At 44.4% G+C, this 18,532-nt stretch overlaps 1 protein-coding gene across 1 annotated transcript in view; it reads right to left on the reverse strand.

Annotated features, from left to right (window-relative positions):
• The window catches only part of MRPS23 (mitochondrial ribosomal protein S23), an 82,895-nt gene that overhangs the window by 56,177 nt on the left and 8,186 nt on the right, over window positions 1–18,532 (reverse strand). The window contains exon 2 of the mRNA XM_078679739.1: window positions 9,334–9,513. Within this exon, the coding sequence (XP_078535865.1) occupies window positions 9,334–9,513 (180 nt within the window). The remainder of the gene's footprint in view (window positions 1–9,333; window positions 9,514–18,532) is intronic.

Genomic DNA, 18,532 nt, shown 5'->3' on the forward strand with positions numbered 1-18,532 from the left:
ATAGGTAACGTAGATTGTATTAAGTGGGGCACATCTCTTGGGATAAAAAGTCCGGACTGCGTGTCAGTGCCGAACGTGTCTTAAGAAACGAAGCAAACACGCTGAATAAATCGTACATTAAATGAAGTTAAAAAATTAACGCTACTTGGGGAAAGCTCTACGTGGTAGATGTTAAAGGGGGCAAGTAACATGGGAAAAGCATCCATGTCTTACCTAATCTTCAACAAGACGCGCATGAATCATCTTCTTCGTACGGCTGCCGGTGAGAGTCTGGGCCGCCTCGAGGTGCAGACGCCGAGTACTGCTCGGGGGCTCGACAATGCACAGCCAATCAATGAAGAGTTATCTTAGGGAGCATGGTAAAGAGTTTCGTGTGTTACTCCTTGTGCCAGGGGAACGTAAAAAACTATAACAAACGCCTAAGTGGATGTTAGTGCGTCTGGCTTAGCTCAGTAATCGCGCCTAGACTTACAGGATGAATGAAGGATATGATCTCATTGTCATTCCAGTGCAACATAGTAAATAACGTTGCGATCTGGGAGTTGGTGATGATTCTCTTTTTGGGGAGCAAAAAAGGTCTCATATTTTACAGTCATTACAAAGGGAAATAAACATGGAAGTGTTCCCATACACATTACAGCTGCAGGTTCACTGCGTTCAAATTGGACATGGGTTTCAACACATGTATACATCGTCTCAGTATCTTGATTATTGAATCTAATTATAGACAATGGTATAAGAAAATCATTGAACATAAGATCGTGCATATACATCAACAGGTAGTCCCCATGCAGGGAAGAAACAAACAGTAACCTATGTGTCTAGCCTGACAATTAGTTACTAAAGATGTACACTTATGATGTAAAGAACATCGTTATGAGTAACTCTGAATCTATCTGCACCAAAGAGGCAAGGGTAGCCTACAGTTCATTATGGCCAGGCTAAGCTCTGGTAATGCACTTAGAATATGGGGCCCAAAATCACAAGTCAATCAGGATCTAACAACGCCATCTGGGTAAATGTGGCTTCCAGTTCATTTAAGCCATGTTGAACAGAGTTAAAGGACTGCATCCATTTACATTCCCTTAAATTCAAGATGGAGTTCAGATTGCCGCCACGTGGGCCTAATGTAATTCTTTCAATGACCACCCACTTCAAAGATTCTGGTGTGTGTGTGCGCGCTAGAAAATGTTCTACCAAGGGGGCTCCTGGTGTTTGGCATCTTATCCTGCTGCAATGTTGTAGCACCCGGTTCTTAATTTTCTGCTTGGTTTGACCTATGTAGATCAATCCGCAGGGGCAAAAGATTGCATAAATGACTCCATGACTATTACAGTTCGTAAAGGACTTCAGAGTAACAGTCAAATTGTTATGTGTTATTGTTTTTGTTTCTAAACACAATGAACATGCTTTGCAGTTGCCGCATTTGTAGTTTCTGAGTGTAATGGGTAGGTTCCACATTGATTGAATGGTGGGAGCCGCTGGACTGTCCAGCAAGGAACACACTACATAGTCTCTGACACTCTTTGCTTTTTTGAAAGCGTGCATGGGCAGATGAAGCATTTCGATAGCATCTGCCACTATATTCCAATGTTTATTCACAATCTTGCGTATTTCATTGCTTTTGCTGCAGTACGTGGTCACACAAATCATCCTATCCTCCGAGGGTTGGCGATCCTTGGGTACAAGCAAGGATTCTCTGTTACTGAACCATGCCCTCTTACGTGCTCTCTTAACAAGTCTTTTGGGGTATCCTCTTTCTAAGAGTCGGGAGATGAGTTCATCTGATTCAAGAAAGTAGTCCTCCTTTAGGGTACAGTTCCTTCGGATCCTGAGGAACTGACCAAAGGGTAAGTTGTCCCGTAGAGCCCGTGTGTGATGGCTAGAATACTGTAGCAGCGTATTTCTTTCGGTTGGTTTTCTGTATAGAGTGGTATATAACAGCCCTTCCTTTTCTTTGATGCTGATATCCAGAAAATCGATTGTTTCATTGCTGCAATTACTGGTGAATTGGATGTCACATGATTGGGTATTAAGCCACTGAGTAAATGCTTCCAGTTCTTGTTTGTGTCCTGTCCATATGATGAGGATATCGTCTATATAGCGACGGTATTCTAGGATGTTGTCAAAGTACGGATTCACAGGAGAGAGAATGTGATGTTGCTCGTACTCATTCATATAAAGGATAGCTAGATCCGGGGCAAAGGCAGCCCCCATGGCTACTCCTTTCATCTGCATGAAGAAGTTATCTTGAAAGATGAAAAAGTTCTTTGTCATCGCGATCTCCAAAAGGTCAATTAGAAATTCCGTGGGGACTTTTGCTGGTTGTGGTCGTGATTCCAAGGCTCTTCTTATTGTTACCAGTGCTGGTTCTTGAGGAATACTTGTGTACAATGACACGATGTCCATGGTTACCAGTAGTTGATTGTCTTTATCAAACGGGCGTTGGTCTATGAGGTTGATCACCTGCATAGTGTCCCTCAGGTAGGTGGGAGTTGCTTCAGCCAGCGGTTTTAGAAAGACATCAATATACTTGCAAAGGGGCTCCAAAAGGGACCCACAGCCCGATATGATCGGTCGTCCAGGGGGTTTGGTAGGATTCTTATGAACCTTGGGTAGGGCATAGATCGTAGGGGTGCGTGGTTGATCCACATTAAGATATAAATATTCTTTTTCAGTGAGGAACCCGGATTCTTTCCCTTTTTCCGTGATTGCAAGAATCTGACGTCTGATCTCATTTGTCGGATTGGTTGCTATCGGCCGATAGCTCACGTTGTCTCTCAACTGCGAATATATCTCTTGTTTGGAGTCATCAGCCTCCATGATTACTATAGCTCCCCCTTTGTCCGCTGGCTTGATAACCAGCGATTTGTTGTTCTTCAAACAATCCAGGGCAGCTCGTTCATTCTTCGAGATGTTGTGTCTCACATAGGGGCGTTTCTTCCACATCTTGTATACATCGTTCATTACGAGACTCTCATAGGTTAAGATTCGATGGTTAATCATGGCAGTGTGTGGTGTGAAGGTAGACGGTGGTCGTAGGCTGGTGAATGCTCTAGACGTGGTGACGGGGTTTATGTAGGAAGTAATTTTTCAGACGGATCTTGCGGAAGAATTTCGCCAGTTCTGTTTTGATGTTAAACAAATTGCCCTGTGAGGTCGGGACAAACGAAAGGCCCTTACTCAGGACTCCGATCTCATCTGGGGATAGTGTCTGGTTGGATAGATTCATGATAGGGCTTCCTCTGGTTACCAGCGATATGTTTTCCTCCGTGTGCTGATTTCCCCGTGGTTGTCCTGCTGGAATCTCACCTGTTTGTTGTTGTAGCCTTGCTGCCTCGAGTCGTCCCAGTTCTGGGGGTTGTGGCCTCTGGTCGGCCGTCTGTTCCATCCACCGCCCCTCCCCCGGGGGGGTCTCCATGTGCTGTCATCTAAAAAAGGCTGTTGTCTGTTGGGAGGGTCCTGTGGTGGTTGGTACCATTGTTCTTGATTTTGGTAATTACTTGGTCCAGCTGCTTCGTTGTCACTACCTCCGCTGTATGAGGAGTCCGAAAAATTTGTGTACCTTCTTCCACCTCGTTGGCCGCCCCTGTATCCCCCTCTGCCTCTGTAGAAAAAGCGGCCCTGGTTATCTTGTTTAAAATAGTCCTCAGCCAAATACGGATACGTTTTTTTCTTGTTATAATATTGGATATCTTTCACTAGTTTCTCCAATTTTTTGTTTTGCGTTTCAACATCAAAGTCTTTTAGTGTTTTGTTTAGACGTTCAAGGGTGTCTTTTGCACTTGCAAAGGCTGAGTGGCTGGCAATTTCCGCCTTCAGTTCCTCTATTTCCTTGCTTAGCTGTTCAACCTGGTCTCGTGCGGTCTCCACCCCAAGGACCATCCAATGACGGGAACAGTTATTTGCCACGAAGCTAAAGCCCTCTTTGAATTTGGGACTGTCCACGAATATTGCCGGCTCGTTGCGGACCTGTAGTCCTGTTGGTATGATGTTGGCCTTGAGGTAGCCTGTTAAGAGATGGCCATGCAGTTTAGTGCGTACTAATTTCTTTTCAAGTCGCTCTAATTTGTTGATCTTCTCATTGAGCGAGAAATCAACCGTGGTGATGTTGGTTGAGAGGAAAGCTGTCCCTGTATCTCCCCCAATCAGCTCTCTAATATGATCCTCAGTATAAGAGAGGGTTTCAGACTGAAACATGATAATACCCTCAATCAAGTTTTATGCATAAATGCAGATCTATTGGTGAGAAAAACCCTCGCAAGACAGCTCTTGCACATAGAGTAATGAGTTACAACGGGGTGAACCCTAAGAACTCTCTGACCTGGGTCAGTCAATCAGGTACATATGAAAGTGGTCGGAGTCTATTGTTTTCCTGAGTCACAAATATCACAGAAATCACAATTCTTTGGGAAGTAAGTTAAATCGTATATAGTCCATGAATGTCACTTAAAACATAGGCAGTCCATATATCCAGTGCATATTTTATTTTAACACATCTTAAAAGGAATACTCAGTATCGATTAATCAATAGAGTGTCAGATTTGAACAATCCGAATTGAAAACATCGCAATTACTTCATTGGCAACGAAATTCAATTAGAGTAGAACACATTGAAACGAAACAAATACATTTTGGTATATCAACGCGCTCACGGTGCACAGAAATGGAAGTGTTTAGAAGGGAAGGGTGTGTTGGGATAGAAGTGGGGACCGGGTAAAGGTGTTGTGACTATGTTACAATCACAGTGAGAATCAGATGCAGCCTTTACAGTCTGTTTATAGATCGAGAAGTTCCAAGAAACTCTTAAGCACAGGATCTGTAATAATCCCTTGTTTACTCCTATGCTTAGAGGAATACAGTAGGTTGGTTGTCAACGTTTCGACCCCTGGAAAGAAGGGTTGTTCATAACCTCAAGCTGGGGTCTTCATCAGGACACGGAAAAAGAAACTGGAGCGCCTATAAGCAATATAATAACAATGAATGTATCTATCACTGCCGAGCAAAATTAGTGCACTAGGACTAAAAATAAAAATTACATACTTTGCGTGGGGCCAGTTGAAGGCCGTGGGATTGGGACCTTCCTGGGTTCCTATTTTGTAGAATGTGGCCTATAATTGTGTAAATGAATCATGATTACAATAGGATGTCCAAGGAGAGGCCAAGTCTCCAATGTGAACGATAGTAGTATCAGGGGAGCACTTACTGGGAAGTTATCGCTTTCCAACTTGATATTGTTGAGGTCTGTGGCCAGCTGGATGTGCCGGTCCGTAGAGAGATCCGTTGGTTTCTAGAATGAGGTAATATGCGCGGGTCAGTCACAACACCTTTACCCGGTCCCCACTTCTATCCCAACACACCCATCCCTTCTAAACACTTCCATTTCTGTGCACCGTGAGCGCGTTGATATACCAAAATGTATTTGTTTCGTTTCAATGTCTTCTACTCTAATTGAATTTCGTTGCCAATGAAGTAATTGCGATGTTTTCAATTCGGATTGTTCAAATCTGACACTCTATTGATTAATCGATACTGAGTATTCCTTTTAAGATGTGTTAAAATAAAATATGCACTGGATTTATGGACTGCCTATGTTTTAAGTGACATTCATGGACTATATACGATTTAACTTACTTCCCAAAGAATTGTGATTTCTGTGATATTTGTGACTCAGGAAAACAATAGACTCCGACCACTTTCATATGTACCTGATTGACTGACCCAGGTCAGAGAGTTCTTAGGGTTCACCCCGTTGTAACTCATTAATCAATTGAACGGAGGCAGGGAAACCGTGAAGATCACTGCTGGCCAACCGTCACCAACACACACGACGGTGAGTTAACAAACTTGGCAAAGAACAGCAATGCTTCAATTCGCCAGGAAACACACAGAACAAACACGCAGGCACAGTCACCATCCTACCTGACGTGTAAAGTCACAAACTCGTGCACATGCGACACCTCTCAGCAGACAATGAGTTTTGATCCAAGGGGCAGGGCAGAGTAGATATTCCACAAAAAATTCTCTGAAGTAAACCCAGACCAGATGCCTTCCTCCAAGGTGCAGGGACAGAGTAGATATTCCACATAGAATTTCTCTGAAGCTTATGCTTGTTTCCACACGCAGGTACATAGAAGTCCGCTGCTGGATATCGATATAGGATCCAGAAACAATAGTACACCACTGATAAAGTAGATGAAACCTTCTGTTACACGACGACGCTTCCCAATAAAATGAAAAAAACAAACACCACAGGCCTTAGAGAAAAGCGTAGCTGTAGACTTATCCAGACAGCAAGAAGGTGACAGGAGGCTCATCGATAACAAACGCCCAGGTGCAGGCTGTCCAAGATGAAACAGGACACTGGTGGGGTCAGCTGGGCATTACCTTTAAGCTTATGTATAATGTCTTAAGTTCTTTTCCTTGTAGTAGCTTCCTTAATTCACACGTAGGTTCATCCTCTTCAAAACGTCGCCAAGTTGTGGTAAATGAAAGATGCACAGTCCACTGTGTAAATTAAGATCCTTTATTGCAAGTTCCTTCCAAGTCAGGTAGACAGGTCAAGATCAGAAGTAAACCCCACCAGGAGCCAGCTGTTAGCAGCTCAGCCTGAGATGACCAACTGCCACAGTAAGTTAGAGAGAGACACAGTGAGCCAGAGGGACACCCAGGCATTCCATGATGTCACAGATATCATAGTACAGTCTATCCAGAGAAGAACAGTGGAGAGGACATTTACTACAAAACACGTATTGGAAAGTAAACAGTTTGGTGATTTCACTTTTAACTGGCATGTTTTGGTGTGGTGTGAAGCAAGTTAATAAAGCCATTTTGTAGATTTCCTGTGAAAACTTTGGCAGTATCCTACAAGTGTCCATAAGCAATGATAACTCACTTGACTTGAGGATGTGCACCATGAGCTTAAATCAATGAACCTCCTGAAGGAGGAACAGGTTTTAAAATGGAGCCTGGTGGTTTGAACTGGATTCCTGTCAGAATTGTCATTGTGCCTGTCATCTACCCACTTCATGGCACTCCTCTTCTACTAATGGCTGAGTGCAGTGTTATGACGAATAAGCAAGAAGTTAAGGAAATATTCTCTCTGTTGAGTGATGGCAAGAGGATGTGTCTTATAATATCCATCATCCAGAGGAAGGAGGAGCATGTGTTCCTGTAGATGAAAGCCAGGTCCTCGTGTACTGTTAACAGCGTGAAGAATTACAACACTTCTACATCATGCGCTACAAGAACTACAGACCAATAACATTCCATAATAACTATAGATGCTCCTAGAAATACTAAAAGCCACACAGCTAGGGGTAGGTATAGTGTGCTTGTGAACACTAGATAGACCTCCCCACAAAACCCACTCTTCCCGACACATGAAGGAAGTACAAAGTGTGTGGCACTAGCAGTAATACCACCCAGCATGATGTAGCCATTCAAAGAGCAGAATTGCTCTACGTTGAGAATATATTGGTTATTCCTCTGTCACCCATACCAAGTTAGAGACAAGATATGCCTCATTGTGGGAAGATCCCATGAAGGGTCTTTCTCCAATTGATGATGTACTATTAGGGATTGGTTTAGAAAAGTCACTTGACATCACTGGACGCACTTTTACAAATGCAGAAATCTGTATGGGAGAAAGTAATATACTTTCAAAATGAGGTGTTTGGAGAAACAGAATGAAAATGTAAAGAGACAGTTCCTATTTCTTTTCAATATTCAAGAGATCTTCTTTATACTTAGTGTCAATGTGTGTTCTGTCACGTATGGGAGAACCAACAGTAGTTGTAGAAGCAGTGAGTGCAGGGAAATGCAAAATATTCACTAATCACCCAGAAACAAAACTTGGGTTTCTGACAGTGGGTTAAGATAGAGGTACTGGATCCTTTGTGCAGAATCAATATGTAGGTCGACAATATGTCCCTAAAAAAAAGATAATTCTAAAGGTGGGGTGGGCAATGCAGTATAGAATTCCATAGTATTCAAATATCATTCCAAGCTATAACTTTGCTCCATTCCATTTAGTGATAACAAAACACCCCAATTAAAATAATACTGTTTCACACCTCTTTGGCAGCCACCACATTTCTCTTGTTAACTTCTTCCCACAGTGAAGTAGAATTCGATTACATGTCTGGTCATCCCAAGCTCACAATGGCCCTGCACTTTCTTGGGTAACAATCTCAATATTATTTTTTTCTGCAGAATGGAATACATTCTCAGATGAGGCACAGAGGTAAAAAGGTTCCTGCAATATTTTATCTGCATTTAAATAGTTGCCGTCTTTTGCCCATATTCACACTCACCATTTTATTTTATTTTTTAAATGATTCTTAATCGCTTTAAGTCACTTGACGGAGCTATCCCATTCTAATTCTCTAATTCATCTGGCCGGTGAAATGGGATTATTACCCAATTGTTGGGATGCTCATCACTGCAAGCCCGAACAACCCAAGGACACTAAATTAAAGTATGGGATGATTTCTTAATCATTACAGGATACTCCTTTGTAATGCTCCCCCACATCCACCATCTGTCTTCACATCTGTGCATCGCCTATTAGATACAAGAGTACTTTATAGCATTTTATCTAGAAATGTTTGGGTCAGTATTTGTGAGTCTCTCAAAGAGAGAAATATGAGAAACAAACAAATGGCAACAGATCAGTCTCTTCAAATTTTATAATTTCTTAGACGCATCGTAATTAGACTTAAAGGTAGACTACCACACTAAACAAAAAGAAAAGTCTTTCTACGTTTTTATTTTCATACTTTAAAGGTCCTGAGTTTATGATTACATTTTTGGAGAGACATAATCTAATCAAATATTTGATTTAAAATCCTTCCGTCTTAGCACTACAGAAACATTTTTCACATTGTGAGGTCCTGACAACATCAGAAATATCCTTCATACTGCTGACAGACTCCCCCAGAATTCGCCATGGTAAATCTTCTGCTTTTGTAGCCTGTCACCATAGATGTGACAGCCCCCAAAGCTCTAATGAACTGACACATAAGTAAGGCATGAGGCACCCAAGTGCCACAGATCAACTAAAGAAACTGTCCGGCTTGACACAACCTTTATGGGGTATTTTTAGTACCTTGTATAGTATATGTGCCCTTCCCTCGATAGCAAAAAGATCTTAGGTTGAATGTGGGGAGAAAGGGGAGAGTATCATACTTCCACATTAAGCAAATTATTATTGGTAACTAGTTGATTGTCTCAACATAGGTAGCCGCAATGCACTGGTGGGGACGTGGTAGGTTTGGACATGTGTGAAGCTATGCAATAGGAAAAGAATGTTTCCAGAAAAGTTGAACTTACGCTCGGATGAGATCTTCTTCATAGAAAATTGGCCTTATGTTATCCTCTATAGCCACAGTGACATTCTTCTTAGGTTCCTGATACAAAGGTTCCCTTTTCGGGGGGAATGCTACGTAAACATCATACCAGACAGGCTTCTGTGATGGCTTCATCACGCCCGCCCGCATCAGATCACGCACTCTATAAGATGGAAAGTTAAACAAAACAAAATCGGTTACAACACAGATATCTTTAACCACCTTACACAGTAGAAAAGACAAATCCCCCATGATAATCTCAGAACACATGCACACTTCAAATATTCCATGTGGCCAATTCTCTTTAAAACTGCCCAAGCCATCATTCTTGGGTCAAAAACATCTAAGAGCAACAAGGTATTTGGGTAGTGTGTAAACGATCACAGGCAGTATATAAAGTGTACCACAATATTACTGTGGATGAATGTAATTATATTTACACACTGTAGCATTGAGGGGGTTTGATCACGGTGCTTGAGGTGACATGTTTTTGCTCTCATCATTTGAAACAGGGCATCAGGTCTGGCGATTTACTAGATAGGTTATGGACCCTAGAGCGCAGCAACCTGAATTCTAATCCTGTCGTCAGCAACTTGAAAATAACTGTGTGTCTGAGCAAATCGGTGATTATTCTCATAGGGATTAACCTGCACAGCTGTTTGTATCCAGTATCCCCATCCTACCATTTTGTATGTGCTCCCAAAACATCCCCTATTTGTTGTTGTATCCAGCTAGCCTCTAATTCAGAGGTCTCTAAACTGGGGGGCAGGCCTCAAGGGAGCTGGGGGTGGGCAGGGGAGCACCAGACTCTGGCCAAAAGAAGCATTATGCGGACAGCACTGCTTTGTTTTCAGCTGAAAACAAGCAATTACAATGTATTGGTCTCGGCATCATTAAAGGTAGAGCTATTGGCATTGCTCATGACATTTCTTTAAATCATAAATAAATGGCATTGTCATTTACATTGCCAATAGCTTAATCGTTAAATAAATGGCATTGTCATTTACAATGGGCAACTGCAAGACTTTGTTTGTAATGTAAGCCATGCTTTCGCAGTACTGTTGAATTTCATTATCCTCGCCTAGTGCTACTTTTCAGCCGTATATAGCGTGAGTTTTGTGGAGGTGCACCCTGCACGCTCACACACTGCTCACCCTACACACTGCTCACCCTGCGTAATGCGAAAAGACCTAGCTCTGCCCTTCGGCCTGTGTTGTAATCGTACAGTAGGTTGCGAGTAGCTGCGCTTGATTGGTTGAGGCATCCCCTCCTTCCTGCTCCCTTCACAGAGGGCCGGCTGCCTCAATGAAGCTCCCACGTGTTCAGCTGTTCTTTGTTTTAGCTCCTGTGTGTCAGTGCACCGTGTAAGCACACAAGCATACCCTGCTCTTTCTGGAACAGGCACTCACCACTCACCACTCACTCACTCTACACACTCACTCACTCTACACACTCACTCACTCTACACACTCACTCACTCTACACACTCACTCACTCTACACACTCACTCACTCTACACACTCACCACTCTACACACTCACCACTCTACGCACTCACCACTCTACGCACTCACCACTCTACGCACTCACCACTCTACGCACTCACCACTCTACGCACTCACCACTCTACGCACTCACCACTCTACGCACTCACCACTCTACGCACTCACCACTCTACGCACTCACCACTCTACGCACTCACCACTCTACGCACTCACCACTCTGCACTCACCACTCTGCACTCACCACTCTGCACTCACCACTCTGCACTCACTACTCTGCACCAGTGGCGCTTTCCGTTAATGTACTTGCACGCAAAACGCAACCAGTTGCATAACTTGCAGATTTCAACAAAATACATATTGTGCCTGACCCGGCAGACTCCCGAGCAGCCTTCGAGGAACGCACCTCTGCCGAGGCCCAGGAGGAGAGGCTGGAGTGCACGCGCACCCAGCATCATCCAGTCCTGACACTAAATGCACACGCTCCAGGAATGCCAAAGGCTTCCGAGAGCAGACAGCAAAGAATGGTGCACACGCGCCCAGCATCTGGATTCAATTACCGCGCCCCCTGACAGCTGGTAATTGATGATTTTTAGCCTTCTGCTGCGCGTCTCTGCACAGAATATGCAGGAAGTGGAGAAACTCTACAGACTATGGCCTATTGCGTGCTGCCTTGTAAAAACACAGCCATACGATGGCCAATTGACATGCAGCTGCCATAAATAACGAACAGAATTCATGCGCTTCTCTGGAATGTGTAGGTTAGCTTGTCGGAGTCCTCTCTACAGGACTCTGAAGCCACACCCACTTCGTGGGATGTAGGCCGAGCCCTAAAAAGCACACATGCAAGAAAGCAATGCAGACGGCAGAAGCATATATGGGCGAGCGCAACATGAAGGAGGCATGGGAAAAGGACACAGATGACAGAGAGCAACCCAGAGTGTTGCAGAGGAAGAGGAAAGAAGTACACGAGGGAGATAGCTGACAAATACATGCACCCTCATGGAGTGGATAAAAAAGGGAAGTTAATTTCAAAAAGTGAGCAATGCAAGGACACAACTAAAGAGGCTATGCACCAGATGAGGGACAAACACATAAGAGGAAGGGAAACCCACACAAGGCAACGAATAAAAACCAAGTTAATTAGAGTGGCAATAAAACCAACCAATGGAAAGCAATGAATGGGCTCTAAGTCCACTGCAAATTCACTATAGGTCTTTCACAAGCAGACAACTTGCACTTTCATATGCTCGAGATCTAAAAACTAATACAAAAGCTGTAGCAGTGTTGTACCTGAGAATACCTTGTGCTCGATGATTTTATAGAAGTGGACATGGAAGCTTTCGGTGTTTTATAATTCCAACAATCAGTTATGGTGGGAAGCCTGCCATCAGCACACTGAAAGAATTCCCCTGAATATTGTTTTCCATTGCTGTGTCTTGCGTTACTAAAGTGAAGTCATCCTGTGCGTCTAGGCACATATCACAGAACATAACCAGCAGATGCAAAAGGAAAGTCACGTCAAGGGAGATGGCACAGCAGCCAAGCAACAGGACACTGGACACAAGATAGAAGACATAACAGCATTGCAGCGGGGAGGAGAACGAACACCTTTTCCTCGTACCCTGAACCATTTAAAGCCAAGAGGTTGGCCTTGTGCACTGTTTTACAACACAGCTTCAGACAGGCAGTGAGTAGCAGAATAGTAAAGGAGAAAAAAAAGACGAGAGCAAAGGGTAAATAATAAAGCATGCAATTAAAAGCAGATTATAATCAGTAGTCTGTACATCATAAAATGAAATAGAACACAAATAAACACTTATGTCCCCAGCCTAACAGAGCAAAACGGCGAGTCATCGCAACTTCTGTAACACATTCTCCAATCTATTATTAATCTTCTAAATCACTGTACCTTTAAAACAAAACAAAAGGAAAAAAGTAATGAGGCAGGCAGGTAGAGACGTTTGTAAGAGAAGTGCAGAGATTTCTTAAAAGCAAACTGTGACACACGTTCAAGAGTTGGAAGGATGTGAAACCTCTACATAGGAGAAACAAAGACATTTTAAAGTGGTAGAATTTTTTTAAATAAGCTGAACACAAAATCTCCTCACCCTGAGCAATGACTAGCTTACATGCTTGAGCACAGGTTCCACTTGCTTTAAGCTTAATTTATGGTAAAGTTAACTATTCAGAGAATGCTTCAAGTTTGGCGCCGACCCTTGAGAGAGGAATAATTAGATATCATTCTCACTGAAGTCAGCCTTAAAGAAAGAATTCCAACTATAATATAATTGCTTTGTCTGCCAATTTTATGTACTTAATACTTGTTGTACCTGGTAACTTCAAGACATTAGGAAGGCAAGGCACCCCTAAACAATTTTACACAATAAATTGAGATAAGTGCTGTGCCTGGGCTGCTGTGGGAAAATACACATGAATCAATTGCTAGCTTTTATCAAGTACCGGGTGATAAACATTTAGAAGTTCTTGATTGTTGTGCCCAAAATCCGAGGCAATACCGACCAGATGTGGGCAGGTCCCCATTGGGAAGGAGATGGTTCTTAAACTCAGGGGCTGCGGTAGCGCAGGAAAATCATTAAAGCGCCCTCAATGCAAACACGATCAACCATATCTTATGTTTACATATTCGAGGAAGATGTGCATCAGCCGTTTTTGAGAAACATTTGTCTTTACGAAGTTTTGTATAAATATGTCAGTAAAGGTTTTGAATGTTTCTGTAGCTTACGTATTATATTGTTGGTCAGTTATTAGATGATAACAGAAGTCCCACCTGAGGGATATGTAATCGAACTTTAAAAATACCAAATCCTGTGGAATTAAATATTTTAGATAAAACGTTGGCCAGTAGATGGCAGTATGCATACTAAAACGAAGTCTACACCCTGCCAATGTGTATTTAAAAACAACAAGGAATACTAGAACAAGTCAAACCGAAACCTAAGAGCCGCGCGCGTGACCTTCTACCGTAGACAGCTCACGTCGCGCGGCTCTTAGGTTTCCAAGGCGCATGGCAGAGTCGGATTCTGACGCGCGCGACCCAATCCCAAGGCGCGCGTCTGAATTCGACTCTGCCATGCGTTTTAATGGTGCGCGCGGCCACCTCTTGTCTCCACTCGTTAGGTCTCGGCTAGAAGCTGACACATTCGCTATAGTTCTCTGCGAGAACGCGCTTCGCGCGCTTCTAGCCGAGACCTAAAAAGGAGCAGCAGTAAACCGCTAATGGGCCATCACTACATCTTTTGTCATTTTTATCCTGGCTTGGAGAAGGGGTTGAAAGGGAAAGGACTTCAAATATTCTTCAAACTCCCACACCCATTTCTAATAATCACACTGTGCATACTTTTACACGCTAGTAAAACATGCCTGACCAGAACAGTATGTTTGAAAATCATGTATTCCATTGCAATTTTAAATCACGAACATAACTTAAGTGCATTTAAATATACCTAGACATATTTAAACATTGCCGGTATAATACATTAATTGTGAAAAATGGGGAAAAGTTGGGCCCCAATGATTTGTTTCCCCCACAGGAGGCACTCAAAATTTTTTGAATACCACTTCTTTAATTCAAAAGACCACACCAAGTCATGTGCTCGCAAGACGACCTCCGGTTCACTGGGCATACTAATAGTAGCCTGAAAAGTAGGATACCAAGACATGGGTTAACCCTCAAAATGGGCTTCCTGCAATGTGTTCTTGGGAAGACAGTTCTTCTTCTAAGCCCCTCTGTCCGAATTATGACGTTACTGGTTGGTGTCATTGAATGTATCTACCTGGTGGGTGCAACATGGCTTAATCTACAGGCATTGTTTAATGACCCTCCTTTCCCATGTCAAATCCAGACTCTCCCTGCAAAGAGGGCCCTTTCCCCTCTGATCCAGAGAGACCGTAAGCCCTGTGAACGTGGGCACGAATGTGCAATGTGGAACATGGCTGTGTTGGATATGATGGTGTTTCTCTCAGCACAACAAGTTAGCTGTTCCCACTGCCCCTTCATTCTACACCATCTGAGGACAATACACAACTGCCCTGCCAAATAACCTTTTCTAGTAATGCACCGGAAGTAGAATTGGAGATGTTCCTGATAATAGCTCCTAAGCCAAGACGGGCGTGGCTAACTCCTGGGTCCAGCCAGAGTATCTTACCGCACTGATTGAATAAAAGAGGCATCCGAGCACCTGATCCTCGTCAGGTAGAACCACTGGTAGCTCCCGGTCCCCGGCGAGCACCTACAGATGGGGGCTTGGCCGGGGCAGACTCTGCTGGCATGGCGGCAAGGCCTACTAAACGGAAACACAAGGAAGCGCTGCTACTACCACAATTTAAGAGCAGCTAGGCTCTTTAGCGTCTCATGTACGCCCAACTTGTGACTTCGGGTGGCAACCGTCTCACAAAATACACCCAGACCCTGCCATGGCAGGAAATGTGGAAGCATTGGGCCAGGTGGGGCCTGGTGTAGGAGGCAGCCGGCATACTGGTGGGCAAGACCCAGGGGGCACGCCAGGCCGCGGCAGGGCCCCTCAAGATAATTGCCTTGCTGACTCACCGAGGCCGGTCTGCGATGAACTGTAAAGACTGGCAGGGGGGGAGGAACTGAAGTAGGTGGGTCTGGTGCAAATGGTGGCGGAAAGCTGAGCACCCTCTTGCCACACACGGAGGGCTGCTCTTCTACCTACCCGCGTCTCCCCTGCACTTAGGCTGCGAATATGACTGCGTGATCCGATGCCGGGCCATTAACGGAGAGAAAGTATTGCTGTGCCCGGAAGACTGGCATTTGGCCTTCCACGTGTCGCAGTGTCGTAACCTTATGTTTCCTCTCATACACAGGTGATTTCTGTTCACTGTCGGCCCATGCTTATCTTCACATTTTAAAGGGGAGGTTCTCACTGACCCTCTCAGATCTGACGCTTCCCCATGGTCCTTGCCCTGCCAGAATTGACATAATAGACTGTACCCCAACTGCACTTGTCTGGCGAGAGATGTTGAGGTAGAGGCCTGGAAATTTCTCCTTGACATGACACAAGTTCCGAGCGGTCTGGCTCCTCTGACCGCATTCGACAAAAAGCCCTGGCCTCGCCCAAGCAGGATGGGTCACACCCAAGCCAAAACAATGGATCACCAGTGCACTCGCTTGCTCCCTCTCCCATCTGAAGGTTCCTCCTTGGTGACCACGGAAAAGTGTGTTCCGCCAACATTAGCAAATCCCCATGTGGACAAGTTGGATAATATTTTACAGGAAATCCGAAACTCTAGAATGGCCATTGAACAACGCCTTGGTGTACTTTACCACGGACCTCTCCCTCCTCAGAGATGATCATAAAAATTGACTGACAGAGTCAAAACGACTGAAGCCACCATCTCTTCGCTGACACCATTGCAGAAGGAACTAACAACCACAAAAACGATCCTCCAGCAAAAAGTGGTAGAGCTACAGGTACAAGCCAAAGATGCTGAAGGACGAGCTCCCCGTAATAATGTTAGAATTCTTGGCATGCCGGAGGGAACAGAAGGCCCCAATGCAACAAAATACATAGAGGATTGGCTCCACACCAGAGTGGCACCAGATGCCCTATCTGATCTGTTCACAGTGGAAAGGGCGCACCGAGTTCCAACAAGGAGGCCTACCACGGGAGCACCACCACGATCCACTTGTGGCCTGTGTACTGAATTACCAAGATAGGGACGCAATCCTCCGTAATACCGGAGACAAATCACCCATTTTCATGAATAATGCCAGGATCTCCATCTTCCTCGAATACACACCGCCTGTACAGCGCAAAAGAGCCTCCTCCCAAGCACTTAGAAGTCAGCTCTGCACATTTGGCCTCACCAAATTTCTCCTGTTCCTGTCCGAGCTCACAGTGATCCACTAGCAGAAGACCTATTTTTTCGAGCTCCCCACGGAAGCGTGGGACTTGATGGAATGTCACTATCCTGGCTCCAGGAGACCCAAGACCATGCAGTCCAGCACAGCACCCACCCAGATTCAGCGTAGGCGAACACTCTGGAACAAAGGTGGGTCCCATCCCCCCAACAGGTCTTTGAAAGTCAGAACGCTGAACTCCTCTCAGTGTTGTACCCTCCGTCCCAGCTGACCTATCATCAGCCCCAGTTTGTCCCAAGACAGTGCTTCGAACTCCTAGTTGAGTGGGGGATGAAAGGGGAGGGGTTGGCTCAGCACTTTTCCCCACCATTCCCCCACAGGTGACTCATGATTTGCTGGGCTGAAGTTTTTCATAAGTACTGTTCTTTTCAAACCCCTCCTTGTCTGCATGTTTTGATTGAGGGTTCTACCCCTGACTCCACACCCAAGGACTGGACATTTGACACTCTGGGGGAGCTCCACACTCCTCCCTGAGAGGGAACACAATGGGCCAACGTATATTATCTGTTATATGCCTCTTATTGCATTTCTTTGTCTTCATGTTAATCTAAGGTAAAAGGATTATCCTTCCGCTGGGGCCCGCTTCTACCTTACATGGGCAGGGACTAATCTTTATGTTGCATGACATGAAATGCTTCGGTCTATCCTACATCATTTTCTGCTCCAAATATTGTACTGTGAATCGCTGCTTAGATTGTTGCTTGTCAGCTATTGTCCTTTAATATGATGTTCTGGACACTATTCAGCACTAGAGCCCCTGGCTCGGGATGAGTTATGCTCCTGGCTATACAACTGCCCCTAATGCTAGATCAAAAGCTGTGTCATTAACCCCAAGAGAAAGTGCACCCTTTGTAATGTTTCCTTTTACATTTCTGGTCGAACGAGGTTTCATTGCTGGACCTTGTATTGAGAATGTTTTATGCTTTTGTTCTTGATAATGGGTATCCAACATAGTCACACCTCAATTATATCACCACCACTGCTCATAGCCAGCTTAGATTTGCCTGTATAGGCTTTTACCCCTTTAATAACAATGTTAGTTTCACATCAATATGATATGATCACTTGGAATGTCAGCGGCATGGGATTTATACCAAAACAACATAGAATCCTAGCCCAGTTGCACTGTCGACACGCACATGTGGTGTGCTTACAAGAAACCCATCTCATAGCCAGTGAATCCCTCAGACTCTGTAAGAAATGGCAGGGTCAATTGTTCCATACTTTCTATTTTGCATTTTCTCATGGGACAGCACCATGGATCAAAGCAGGGGTCCCTTTCACTGTGGTGGAGATGAGGATTGATGCGCAGGGGAGGTATGTTCTGCTCCACGGCACGATGGGTGGTACACCCGTCGTACTGGGCAGTAAATATGCCCCTAACTTGGAGCAGGAAGTCTTCCTAGCGCATCCGTCCACAATCTTAGTGGATTGGGTACATTATTCATGGTTTCGGGGACGCGGGGTATTGTTGTATTGGATATAGATCTTAATAGATCGCATAGCCTCCTCTCAAATGCTGATTCAGTGCGACAAGTCAAAGCCCAGCAACAGCGATTGTAGGGATGGTCACATGCAGGTGTTTGGCAAAGCCACAACACAGGCAAGCACAAGTATTCATTTTACTCCCCTCCTTACCTACTCCATGCGCGACTGGACAGAATCCTATGTGCGGCTTCCCTCCAGTCCACAGTCACACATGTGACCTACTTAAACAAAACTCTCTTGGATCATAAGCCATTAGACATTGCGTTTACATGGGGCCGCGTCCCA

Source organism: Lissotriton helveticus, chromosome 3_1, assembly GCF_964261635.1.
Source record: "Lissotriton helveticus chromosome 3_1, aLisHel1.1, whole genome shotgun sequence".
NCBI classification, from domain to species: Eukaryota; Metazoa; Chordata; class Amphibia; order Caudata; family Salamandridae; genus Lissotriton; species Lissotriton helveticus.